Source organism: Bombyx mori, chromosome 6, assembly GCF_030269925.1.
Source record: "Bombyx mori chromosome 6, ASM3026992v2".
Taxonomy (NCBI): Eukaryota; Metazoa; Arthropoda; class Insecta; order Lepidoptera; family Bombycidae; genus Bombyx; species Bombyx mori.
The window spans coordinates 8920249-8933176 of record NC_085112.1 but is presented as its reverse complement, the minus strand read 5'-3'; the positions used below and the strand labels follow the sequence as shown (position 1 = coordinate 8933176).

General features: G+C 36.6%; 1 protein-coding gene across 2 annotated transcripts in view; it reads right to left on the bottom strand.

Moving 5' to 3' along the window:
* Positions 1-12928, bottom strand: part of LOC101746812 (lachesin) — an 81202-nt gene that overhangs the window by 50270 nt on the left and 18004 nt on the right. The window contains exon 2 of one of the 2 annotated variants that reach the window (XM_012694114.4): positions 12549-12847. In XM_012694114.4, the coding sequence (XP_012549568.1) occupies positions 12549-12645 (97 nt within the window). In that variant the 5' untranslated portion in view covers positions 12646-12847. Of the gene's footprint in view, positions 1-710; positions 1135-12548; positions 12848-12928 lie in introns of those variants that run through there. The other variant, XM_062669090.1, reaches the window with a different exon arrangement.

Sequence of the window (12928 nt, the reverse complement as noted above, 5' to 3'; positions counted from 1 at the left end):
TCTTTTATACATATAAATGCGTCTAATTCAAATATTTAGTACTGTTAAATTGGTTGGTACCGGTTTCTTGGTTATTATTGGTGCGTAGCAATCGTGCAGTCTAAATTGCATTTTAGCAAGGTAGTCGTCTCAATGTCAATAAAACTTTCACCTTATCCTATTGGAAGATAGCTTAATATCCTGTGCATCATGAGCTTATTCTGCCTATTAAAATAAAATAAAATCGTTCAATACAGTACTTTTAATACCAAACGAATAACTTTCGCCACTTTGTTAATCTTCTAATTAATGTATTATTAAATGTAAAACTATTTTTAACATTTTTATGTTATGGTATGGTATGGTTTGTAAGTCCGTTCCATTTTACGTTCTTTGAGTTTTACTATAATTGTCATAAAGTCATACTTAGAGCATACGATCTGAAAGTCAATAAATCTCATTGTTAAAGATTATTTTACTTAAGATCGCCTTTGAGGAGGTAACTGTTATTTTTTTAACAATATTTCCCTCCTGGTCGATAAAAGTATAAAATTAGATCTTCTCAGTAGGCGATAATTAAGATGTTCCCTTGGCATTGCCATGAAGTGACAGTAAGAAATTACTATCAGGTCAACTATTGAATGAAAGAAAACCGATTATTTGGTGATTTTACTTGTAATTTCAACGCATTGATAAGAAACAATTCAATTAATATCAAAAAGCAAACTTGCATTTTTTGCGCATATCCAGAACAATTAATTAGCAACCGACCAGGATTCTCCCAATCAACAATTCAGTTGTATCAATGGTCGAATCAGCATTATTTGCCACAGTAGCCAAATACAATCAGAAGAAATACAGGTCGAATCGGCATTTCAAATTGCTTTAAATTGGGTCAGGCCGGCACAAACAAAAATGTAAAATTGCCGAGGTCTGATGCTTAAGGTAATCGATTTGCTTTTATAAAGTGTCATATTACCAATGTAGTGAAATCTATATATTAATACGTGAAGCAAAAACTTTGTATCCCTTTTTACGAAAATTGCGAGGACGGAGGACTATGAAATTTTCCACACTTATACAGAATATAAAGAAGAAGTGCACAATGCTAATACTTTTTCAAAATAATGCACAAAAGATACATTAAATCAATAAAGAAATCATTACACACACTACATACCATGTATTTGACGCACACACGCATGCATACTATTTATTGTCCAACTTTTGTTCTTGACGTCTGTTGTCAAATTGAGAATAGATTAAATATTGTTTTTCTTTATTAATATTTTTTTATAGTGTAGCCTTGGCGAAATTTGTGATTATAAAAGTTTAAAATACAATCATAATAGTGTACAAACTTACAATTCCAAATAATTATAGTCGAATTTCGACTTTTTTTTTTTTTTTTTTTTTTTTTTTTTTTTTTTTTTTTTTTTTTTTTTTTTTTTTTTTTTTTTTTTTTTTTTTTTTTTTTTTATGATTGAAAGTTTACTGGTGGCCCGAAGGCCTTTCCAGTTTCACCAGGACAGGTGGGCGAGCAAAGGCTCAGCCAAGAGGGGTGGGATTTGCTAACAACTGCCCGAGCGCCTCCGAAGGAGACCTAACAACTCAAGAGCAATTGTTTCGCGAATGAATCTACTACCGGATCGGAATCGCGACCCGCTGAGAAGATCCGGCGAGAAACTCAGCGGGCTGATGCATGGGTTAGGTTGCACGTCGACCTCTTTGTCGAGTTCGACGAGTACGGTTACCGGGGTCCCTAAGCCTGCCCCTAGTATTAGAGCTGAAGGCATCTAATGCAAAGGTTATTGGATCTGATGGATCCGTAAGGACGTGTCTAGGGCGTCGACGGTGACTGGCTCCTGCATGATCAGGATTCGGGGAGTAGTCAGCGGCGGCAACGATAAGGCGATTATCATGACGCATAGCCTTATCGAAGTATCGTTCCGACGCTGACTTCATGTATTTCCGAATTGATTCGAGGCCCAGGTCGTCGTGTAGGTCAACGTTCCTCACGAACCACGGAGCCCCGACAGCTAACCTGCAAAAGCGGGATTGTAGGGATTGGAGGGTGTCTATGTGTGTGCGGGCCGCGTGAGCGAACACCACACTCGCGTAAGTCATGACGGGCCTTATGCAAGTTTTGTAAAGTGTCACCTTGTTCCGAAGGGACATTTTACTCCGCTTACAGATCATGGGGTAGAGTCTACCGAGAATAAACGCGGCACGGTCACGGACTGATTTTATATGCGGGCGGAATGTCATCGATGCATCCAGGGTAACGCCCAGGTACTTGACCTTCCTGGCCCAGGGTATGGGTTGTCTAAAGAGAGTAATCGGGGGTGTGAGATTCCTCCTCCTAATCCGGGAGGAAATCCGTGTGGAGCTTCCCCTCTGAAATAGCACCGCAGTACTTTTCGCTGGGTTGATGTCTATGCGCCATTTTCGGAACCACTGTCCTAGGGCTAGGGCTGCGCTCTGAAGCTTCTTCGCGATTAGGGACTTATTTCTACTAGAATAGTAAACAGTCGTGTCGTCGGCGAATAAAGCTAAATGGGTCGGCGGCGACCGGGGAATATCGTTGACGAATAAGCTAAATAGGAGGGGTGAGAGGACAGAGCCTTGCGGGACTCCAGCTGTGAGAGGTCGTGGGGAGGAGCGGGTTCCCTCGACTCGATATCGAAAAGAGCGGTTCGACAAGAAGTCCCGTATGATGAGCACGAGACTATCCGGCACGCCCATGTTGAATAGTTTGAAAATCAAACCATTGTGCCAGACTTTGTCGAACGCTTTTGCGACGTCGAAGAAGAGAGCTCCCGTGTATAACGGTTTTGGTCGATTAAGCCCCACAAGAATGTGCTCCGTGAGGCGGTGCACCTGTTGAACGCATGAGTGATTTGTACGGAATCCGAATTGTTCATCGATAAGAATGCCCTTGGATGAGACGAAGTCTCTGAGGCGTTTGTAGAGCAGACGCTCATACAGTTTGCCTAGAGACATGAGGAGGCTAATCGGGCGGTAGCTCGTCGGATCATTTTTTGGTTTACCGGGTTTATGTATGCCGATAACGTCCGCTTCTTTCCACACCGCGGGAAAGATACAGTTCGCCATAGCGGCATTGAAAATAGATGCCAACATCACGATGAGTTGGACGGGTAGAAGTTTAATAACGCGGTTGGATATACCGTCGGAACCGGGAGCCTTGCGAGGACGTAGGTCTTTGATCAAGTCTTTAACTTCCATCGGGGTAACGGGTGGTAACGCATCAGAGGGTGGCAAGGAGGCTCTGCGTTCTACCTCACTGTCTACTAATTCTACATGAACAGGGTCCACGGATTGAGTGCTGGGCGTGCACTGGGTTTGCAATGTATCGGCCAGCAGCTCTGCTTTTTCGTCATCATCGAACGCCGCGAGTCGGCCTGAGGGGTCTACGAGGGGGGGCATAGTTACTACCGTATCCGATTTAAGAGTACGAGCTAAGCGGTAGTAAGACCTTTGGGAGGGCGCGAGTCCTTCTAAGAAATCAGACCATCTGGCGAATTTCGACTACTGCGGGACCTCTAGTACGAACTAAATACTTGACATTTCTAGTGTCCAAAAATTCTTAATTGACTGAATTTCGCCTCTGTAACAACGTTTACGTTCCATATAAATAATATTATTTTGGTCGTTATTATTTACATACGAAACTTTGTATTTCTATCACTGTACATGGTAATTATCAGAACTGAAATTTCAACCGTACTGTGTCAAAGTGGACGCCAGAGCACACGTAGTAATATCTGCGACGGACCGTAAGCTGATCTGTCTATCTATCATCATACAATTCACTTGAAACGTTCACCTCATGTCGCAAAGTGGGTGACGACATTCATATTGTGATGTCTTTAAGCTTTGAAAACCAGTTAATACCAGATACATCTTGAGCTCGTCCACCGTGTACTAGTGTGTGTAATATGACTTTGAAATATTGAAGCAATAAACACTCTCTATTTCAGATATTCGTACGATACCAATTTCGACCTCTACCGATTAGGACGTGAATGGCATAGACCGGCGCATAAAAAGGGTCACACTAAATGTCCCGTACCGTGACGTCAAAACGATTAATGACATCGCGCGAGATTTCAGAACACCGAACATTTTCATTCAATTCAGTTAATGTGGGAGATGAAATGAATTTTTCCGCTTTTCCCACTGACCGCGTAAAGGATGAATACATTGATGCATGGGCCGACCGCAATTTTGTAAAATTAATCAAAACCCGTGACCCTATATACGGACTAGAAGATGTGGCGATTCTTTTAATAATTCATAATCTACCTATTTCATCTTAAGCCTATTAGCATATTAGCACATGTCAAAAACATATATTTCTACTGCAATTTCAATTCGTTTCAAGAATAGAATATATGTACATATTCTTTTTATTTTTTATTCCTTAGATTGGTGGACGAGCTCACAGACCACCTGGTGTTAAGTGGTTACTGGAGCCCATAGACATCTACAACGTAAATGCGCCACCCACCTTGAGATATAAGTTCTAAGGTCTCAAGTAATAGTTACAACGGCTGGCCCACCCTTCAAGCCGAAACGCATTACTGCTTCACGGCAGAAATAGGCAGGGCGGTGGTACCTACCCGCGCGGACTCACAAGTCCTACCACCAGTACATAAGTAAAATAATAACTGATAATATATCTTAAACTGCGATTTCAATTCGTTTGAAGATTAAAATATACATAAGTAAAATAATAGCTCGTAATTTACCATAAAGACTCATTTTCTTAGAAAGATTGGTAACTTCGTGCGAGATTTCAATTAACAAAATCACATCGCGCGATGCTTACGCGTATCTTATCCTATAGATCGCAACGACACGGAAACCTTTCACTGTTATAAAAACATCCCTATTCTAATTTGCTGTCAACAAGTATATTTTTTTCTTCAGCACTGATATCCTTTTGATAATATTATAGAAGAGAGGCGATATCAGAAGGATTTTTTTTTTCCGTTGGAGGAAAACTGGAGCGTACAGAAATAGCAATGTGAATGCTGCCACCTATCTCGATATCTACACGTGCTGCTTTACATAAATCCTTACCGCTACAAACACCAACTGGGCATCACAGTATGCTAGTGTAATACTTACTCACAGAACACTACTGCCCATTCTCCAGTGAATCCCTTAGTCTCCTCACATGACCCACTCAATGAAAAAGTTACGTAGCCCACACCACACAGCAATCATTACAAAGCTTATTAATCTTTTTAAAAATTAACATTCCTTGAGCACTTTTATATGCTTGCTAAGATATTGAAAACTTTCATGAAAATGCAACAAACTTTTGACGATAAACGTCACATTCAATCCAATTAAACAATGTTCACAGAAAAATGAATGTATTAAAATTCATAACGTAATAAAACAAAAGCCTTCAGTATAATGAATGCCTCAAATTAAGCTCATTGCGGCAACGGAGCCGGTTCTGCGGTTCACCAACTGTTTTCATTATCATCAACAAATAATATTAAATAAATAACGTGAATAACGTGAATTCTTGTACGAGTATTATTGAATACCTACACGGTAAGTTTTGCATTTAGTCATCCAATTGGTTTATATGTTCAATTTTGAATTACTCAATAAAAAAAAATATCATACGTTTTTTTTTTATTGCATAGATGCATGAACGAACTCACGGCCAACCTGGTATTAAGTGGTTGCTGGAGCCCAAAACTTAATCATACGTTTTTTTTTCTTGCTTAGATGCATGGACGAACTCACGGTCAACCTGGTATTACGTAGTTACTGGAGCCCATAAACGTCTACAACGTAAATGTCTCCACCTACCTTGAGATATGAGTTCTGAGGTCTCAGTATAGTAAAAAGGCTGCTCCAGCCTTCAAACCGAGACGCATTACTGCTTCACGGCAGAAATAGGGAAGATGGTGGTACCTACCCGTGCGGACTCACAAGACGTCCTGCCTCCAGTAATTAAGCAAATTATAGTTACGAACTATAATATTATCATAAGTAGTTGTTAGTTACTTGTATTGCTTCCTGAATATATCACGACCACCATAGTAACTACATATTTCTTCTGCGAATCATAGTTTCTATCACAGTCATTATTTTACATCGTGCCACATAATTGATTCTTGATTAAATTACATGACTCGAACCTATCTTAAAATTTAATTGTTTTTATTTTGTTTCAAGCAAATCATTCAAATATCACATTTGGTACTCTTGGTAAATAAATGAAAATCAAATCTATGAAGACCGGTTTAGTTGAAGGATAAATAGCGAAAATAAACAATGGCTGCAAGGGCTTTCGTGTCACCGCTTCATGCGCCTCAGCCCGTCTGTGTCAAACGAAAATTAATAGCTCCCAGATACGCCACGTTCATTAGCTGTCGCTTCGTGAACAATAATTTTAATCGAATATCGACAAACCTGAATTTCGAACGCTTTTCGAATAAGATTTACAAATAGCGAAAATAATAATCTCAGATCGTTTTATAATAAATTTTTATATTATTTTATAATATATATATACGTTTTATAATAAATTTACTGGTGGTAGGACCTCTTGTGAGTCTGCACGGGTAGGTACCACCACCCTGCCTATTTCTGCCGTGAAGCAGTAATGCGTTTCGGTTTGAAGGGTGGGGCAGCCGTTGTAACTATAATTGAGACCTTAGAACTTATATCTCTAGGTGGGTGGCGCATTTACGTTGTAGATGTCTATGGGCTGCAGTAACCACTTAACACCAGGTGGGCTGTGAGCTCGTCCACCCATCTAAGCAATAAAAAAATAAAAAAAACGTTTTTTCGTTGAAAACGATGTGTTAATTAGAATAAGTATTTCGATAGTCATCATCTTGTAGGGTGTTTTTGAAAACTGATATTTATCTGAAATTTTCAGTAACAGCAGCGAACGTTGTGCTCCCGGTCAAGTTATTATCATCGTTCTTTTTCACTATTGTCCTAAAGTAATTATGCTTTCTAGCCATTTTTTATTACATTTCTATAGTATTCATCGGTACGCAATGAATAGAAAGGATCTTAATCTTCTATGCGATAAGTGGAAGGTCTATAATACAACCATGTACTTGCTGAATAAAAAAATTGTATTCAATTTAAACTAAGCCTAAAATAATCCTCTCACCTAAAGTTACAAAACGCATTTTAGGCTAATATGAAAAAAAAAACCGCAATAAGTTTGGACTATCAAACTATTAAGGTATATTAATATGAAACCTATCTCAAGACAGGCAAAATAATAACTCCAGGACCATCGCATCCTTCCGAGTACATTTTTGAGATCTGAGGAGAAGCTGGTGATACTGAGATTACTGATGGTAGGACCTCATGTGAGTCCGCACTGGGAAAGTTCCAACACCGCGCCTATTTCTGCCGTGAAGCAGTAATGCGTTTCGGCTTGAAGGGTGGGGCATCCGTTGTAACTATACTGAGACCTTACAACTTATATCTCAAGGTGGGTGGCGCATTTACGTTGTAAATGTATGTGGGCTCCAGTAGCCAGTTAACACCAGGTGGGCTGTGAGCTTATCCACCCATCTAAGCAATAAAAAAACCCTTTTGATTGTAATAAAAATTGTATCCCTAACTTTGTATTAAAACTTATCAAGAAAATACGAATAGAGCGACATGAAGATACGTAATACACATCAGTTTCCTGATGAATAAAACGAAGTAGAATAAAAAAAACTAAACTTCTCGACGTTGGATCCTTTTCTCTAGTCTAGCTTAAGAATTCCCAACACTTCAGTTTGGAATTTGTTTCATTGATTCTATTCTTCTATTCTATATATTATGTATCTTACTAACACATAAATTGTTACGTTACGATGAGGCTTCACACTAAATTACTTGTATAATTAATATCACAGTACGTGTCGCGAGATTATAGGATTTAATTACACAGAGTATTTCACAGCTATCGAGCTCTATAATTACATTCTGACGGAACAGCGTCGAATTCACCGCGTACCGACACCAATTTCCATACAATCAATCCGATGATTAACTGTACTACAATTTCGGCTTTGGAGACAGTTTGATGAAGTAAATATTATGTTCTTTGTTTAGTATTTTAGTTGGCTGATTAATAACTGTATCAAATTGAGAGTATATTAATCGATCAATTCTTAAGAAAATAGATTGCTGTGTTGCCACTATTACTACTATTATTTTGTGGCCATTTGCCGTATTAGACTATGCCATCAATATAGTATCATCTTTATTGATTACCGTTAATGAGCTGATAAGCTTCCTGCCTACCTGTTTTTTGAAGTTATACTTCTTTAGGCGCGTTATGAAAAATTGATGAGAGTGAAATTTTACGATGCGCGCGCACCGTAACACAAAATTAACAGAATGAAGTTGCCCACTAAATCGCTCATTACAATACGACCGACGTAACTTGGCGAGTCTGAATATAGCCGCAGGTGAACTTTCCGAACCGTACCGAGAATTACCGAATTTATACGATGTCAAGAAAAGGGATGTCCAATATGCATGTTTGAGGATGTTGTTTAATCAATATTTTTTCAAATTGATTAAAAAAAAAAATTGCATAAAAAAAATATATAACTTCTTACGCGCGTACATAAGTACACGCACCCTTTTTTTAAGAATTGGCTCCAACGCCTTGGGCGTTGATTTTGCCAATGTTGAAGTCGAAGAAATAGTGCTCCAAGGTACCCTCATCTTATCCAAACTGACAAAGAGAATGGTCTCGGACTCTAATTTTGGCAAGAAAAACTGGGGAGCTAACATGGCCAAGTCTAAGACGGATAATAGCAATAGACAAATAGACAATTTTTATAATAATGTTAATGTTGCAATTACATTATCAGGTCAATTCTTTTCATTTCCTATCCTTCAACAAAAACGCAAATTACCCAGTGCAAATATCCAGTCAGACACTTTCCTGGGTATTTTCTCGGCATTTGAACAAGTAAGCCTCGGTATTAGTATTTTTTAATTATTAATATTATAAGTGGCCCAAAATTAAAACACAATTATGGCTGTAACTCAACGTGATCATTAAAAAAAAAACTAAAATTAAACTATACAATAGATCAAGTTGATTTACACCGATTGGCAACTCAAGTAGCCGATCCAAATAATACGAATACATTCACAACAATCAAAAATTTCCAGAACAAAGCAACTAGCATTATTTATTTAAGGAGAATGTAAAAGAATGCGTAATTATAACGCTCGGCACGCAGGCCGCGTGAGCTTTTAAACAATTAAAAGAAAGGATGTATAGTGTTTTCAATTAAACTCGGAATCCAGTGGGGTTCTTACGTCTGGTACATGAGGGAATCTGGAGCGACGTTAGTTTAAACTACAAACCGTTTCAGTACACTGCGGTTGAACTGTAACAATAGGAGGTCAACTATTCTGCATAATGTAATCACGTTGAAGCATCACAAGTATTTTAACTAAATAACATTTCAATTTGTTATAATTGTTTACTATTTAGTATCTGGGAAATGGTTATTGAAATGTCGGTCAATGAAGCTCACTACTAGGAAAAATATAGACGTAAATGGATAAAAACAATGAGAAGACTACAAAAAAGATATGATCCTCAAGTAAAGCGAACGACTAAGAAGAAATACCTCTAGTAATCTCTATCAAAGATGAAAAGCTCTCAGTTGAAATTAGGGCAATAGAAATTACAAATCGTTAATAAAAGTCTGCTTTAGAGCAGTTATTTTGTTAACAGATGTTGAACATGGAACCGAAAGCAAATACAAAAACGAAACGTCGGAAATGCAGCTTGACTGACGCAAACATTAAGGTCTGTCAGTAAAACAAATTGAGTGAATTCCTTCTACAAATGTATGTGAACATTCTCGAATACTTGAAAAATAAGCAATTCTTGATTTTAAAATAACACTTAAATATAAGTGTTATTTGCTTAAATACAGACATACACTAAGCTTCCAATACATAGCGTTTTAAACTCTAATGTAACTATATAATAGATAACTGTTTGTATTATATATCTAGATAATAGACACTGCAAAAACCTAAGCAGATTCAAATGGTTTATTTTCTAGATTACGACCTTTGTAATTTATTTTAAACTAGCTGACTCGGCAGACTTCGTAGTGCCTCAATCGATAAATAAGACATAAACTTTTGTATAAAATAAACTTAAAACAAACAAAAGGAATCCGTCCGACGGGAGGGACATCAAAAGAAAAACAAAATTGTTATTTTTATTTAAGTAATTCCGAGCATTTTTATATTTTAAACCTTCTCTGGACTTCCACAAGTAATTTAAGACCAAAATTAGCCAAATCAGTCCAGCCGTTCCCGAGTTTTATCGAGACTAACGAACAGCAATTAATTTTTATATATATACATAGATATTTTTTTATTGTATCGTTTACAGCTAAAATCACCGCTATAATTCACATTAAAAATTATAAGAATGATCGATAGAAAAGTTACGTAATCCAAAATATTAAATTTACGTAATCTGAAAATATGTATATCTGTCATTACTAGTGGTCCCGCAGTAGTCGAAATTCGACTATAATTAATTGAAATTATAAGTTTTAACATTATTATGGTCCTATTGTTACAGATTTCGCCAAGACTACACTATAGGCAAATATTCGTAATATTAAAGATAAACTATACTAACCTCTTTTCAATTTTACTACAGACTTTAAGCAATAACAAAAGTATGACAATACTTCAGTGCAATAAACAAAGAGTATATGTGTGTGTGTCAAATACATGGTAGTGTGTGTAATGTTTTCTTTATTGATTTAATGTATCTTATATGCATAATTTTTAAAAAATATTAGCATTGTGCACTTCTTCTCTATATTCTCTATAAGTGTGGAAAATTTCATACTCCTCCACCCGCACAATTTTCGTATAAAGAGATACAAGGTTTTTGCTTCACGTATTAATATATAGATACTGCGAAACCGTCGTGTTTACGTTTGGCCACTGACATTTGCAAACATTTTAATGTGTCCGAATTAGTTCGTCCGGAGGCAGGAAGAGAAAATTAATGCTTTCAAAGAGGCACGGAATGCTGGATATTAAGCTTTTCATCAAGCTCCCCATTAACGTCCAGGGCTTATTACTACTCGGCTTTCAGTTCGAAAACTTACCGCTGCCTTTAATTTACTAAGCCTTTACCGCGACATCGCGTCGTGAACTGTATTCAGAGCTCTATGCATTTTTGGGCAAAGTGACAATTCATGCTTTTTTTTGTATTTAAACTTATATAATGTAACATCAGAAGATAATGCCGCAGTTTATATGACAAGGACTACAAAGGAGTAAAATGTTATTCAGACAAAATTCCTTAAAACTGTAGTCGAGATATTCACCGCCTTTATTTTCTTTGGTGATCATTGAGTTATTAATTAATGAAATATAAAGTGACAATTTTTATTATAAATTCTTTAAAAATAAAATTGTATTATAATATAGAAGATATCCTACCATAAATATCAATCCCTCGAAACAATATGAGTTGAAGTATAGTGACCGTTTTTCAATAACGTACAGAAAACTTTATCTATTATATTTCCTTTCTGTAAGTTTTTAAGGACAAAACTTACACTCGCTAAACCGTAATTAAAGATTACGATTAAGTGTTAACTATTAGATAAATACTTTTTTTTTAAATTCATAATTCAATCTATACCTAATTAATACGTGAAGGAAAAACTTTGTATACCTTTTTACGAAAATTGCGCCGACGGAGGAATATGAAATTTTCCACACTTATAGAGAATATAGAGAAGAAGTGCAGAATGCTATTTTTTTTTTAAATAATACATAAAAGATACATTAAGTCAATAAAGAAAACATTACACACACTACATACATACACACGCATGCATACTATTTATTTATTTTCAAACTTTTGTTCTTGACATCTGTGGTCAAATTGAGAGTAGATTAAATATTGTTTGTCTTTATTAATATTTTTCTATAGTGTAGTCTTGGCGAAATTCGTGATTATAGAAGTATAATGGTCTTTGAAAATAGAATCATAATAGTGTACAAACTTACAATTTCAATAGTAGTAGGCCCACTAGTATTAATAATTAGATGAGTCTAAGCTCCAAATGAGGCCTAATTGAATTAAGTTTTCAATGAAAAAGATAATGCGCAGTAGTTATTCAGTTTTAAGTAGGTAGTCTTAATTTATAATACAACTTTCGTTTATATACTCGGATCTCTATCCGTAATAATTCGATCTCATATCGTTACCTTATACTCTTATATATTATACTCTTATAGCTTATATATTATACTCTTATAACGTAACGATATGAGATCGAATTATTCACTATATTGTACAACACTTGCCAATAGTACAAACTCCGTAAAGCATAACTAATTCAGGTAGAAACAGATAAGATTGTGATATCAGCCCATGCGGGATCATAGCTCATAATACATACAATCATTGGAATAACACTGCAAGTCTGAATCTGTGAATCAGAAAACTCGGAAACTGCGTTATAAAAACTGTTTCTCACCTGCGACAATAGTGAGCAAAGCAAATGTTGACACTAGAGGTAGTCCGCCGGTTTCCATGGAAACGGCTTTGGTGCGTCTCGGTATATCGCTCAGCATGACGTCACGGGACACGATTATAAATGCTGCCCAGTCTCACATTGCCTTCTTGAAAATTCTTCTCTTTGCTCTTTTGCAAGACTTTTAAATAAATTTAAATAGCATTGTTTCCTCCTCTGCGCTTCAGGTTTTTTTTTATGTAAAGGCTATTGTTAATTATAATAATCTCTTGCTTTTCCTTCGATGTTGCTATTCAATGAATCTGAAACAAACCAACGGATGAGGGTTTAGGAGAAGTTTAATAATAATAAAACAGGTGCACTAACAATACTGCAGTGGGCTG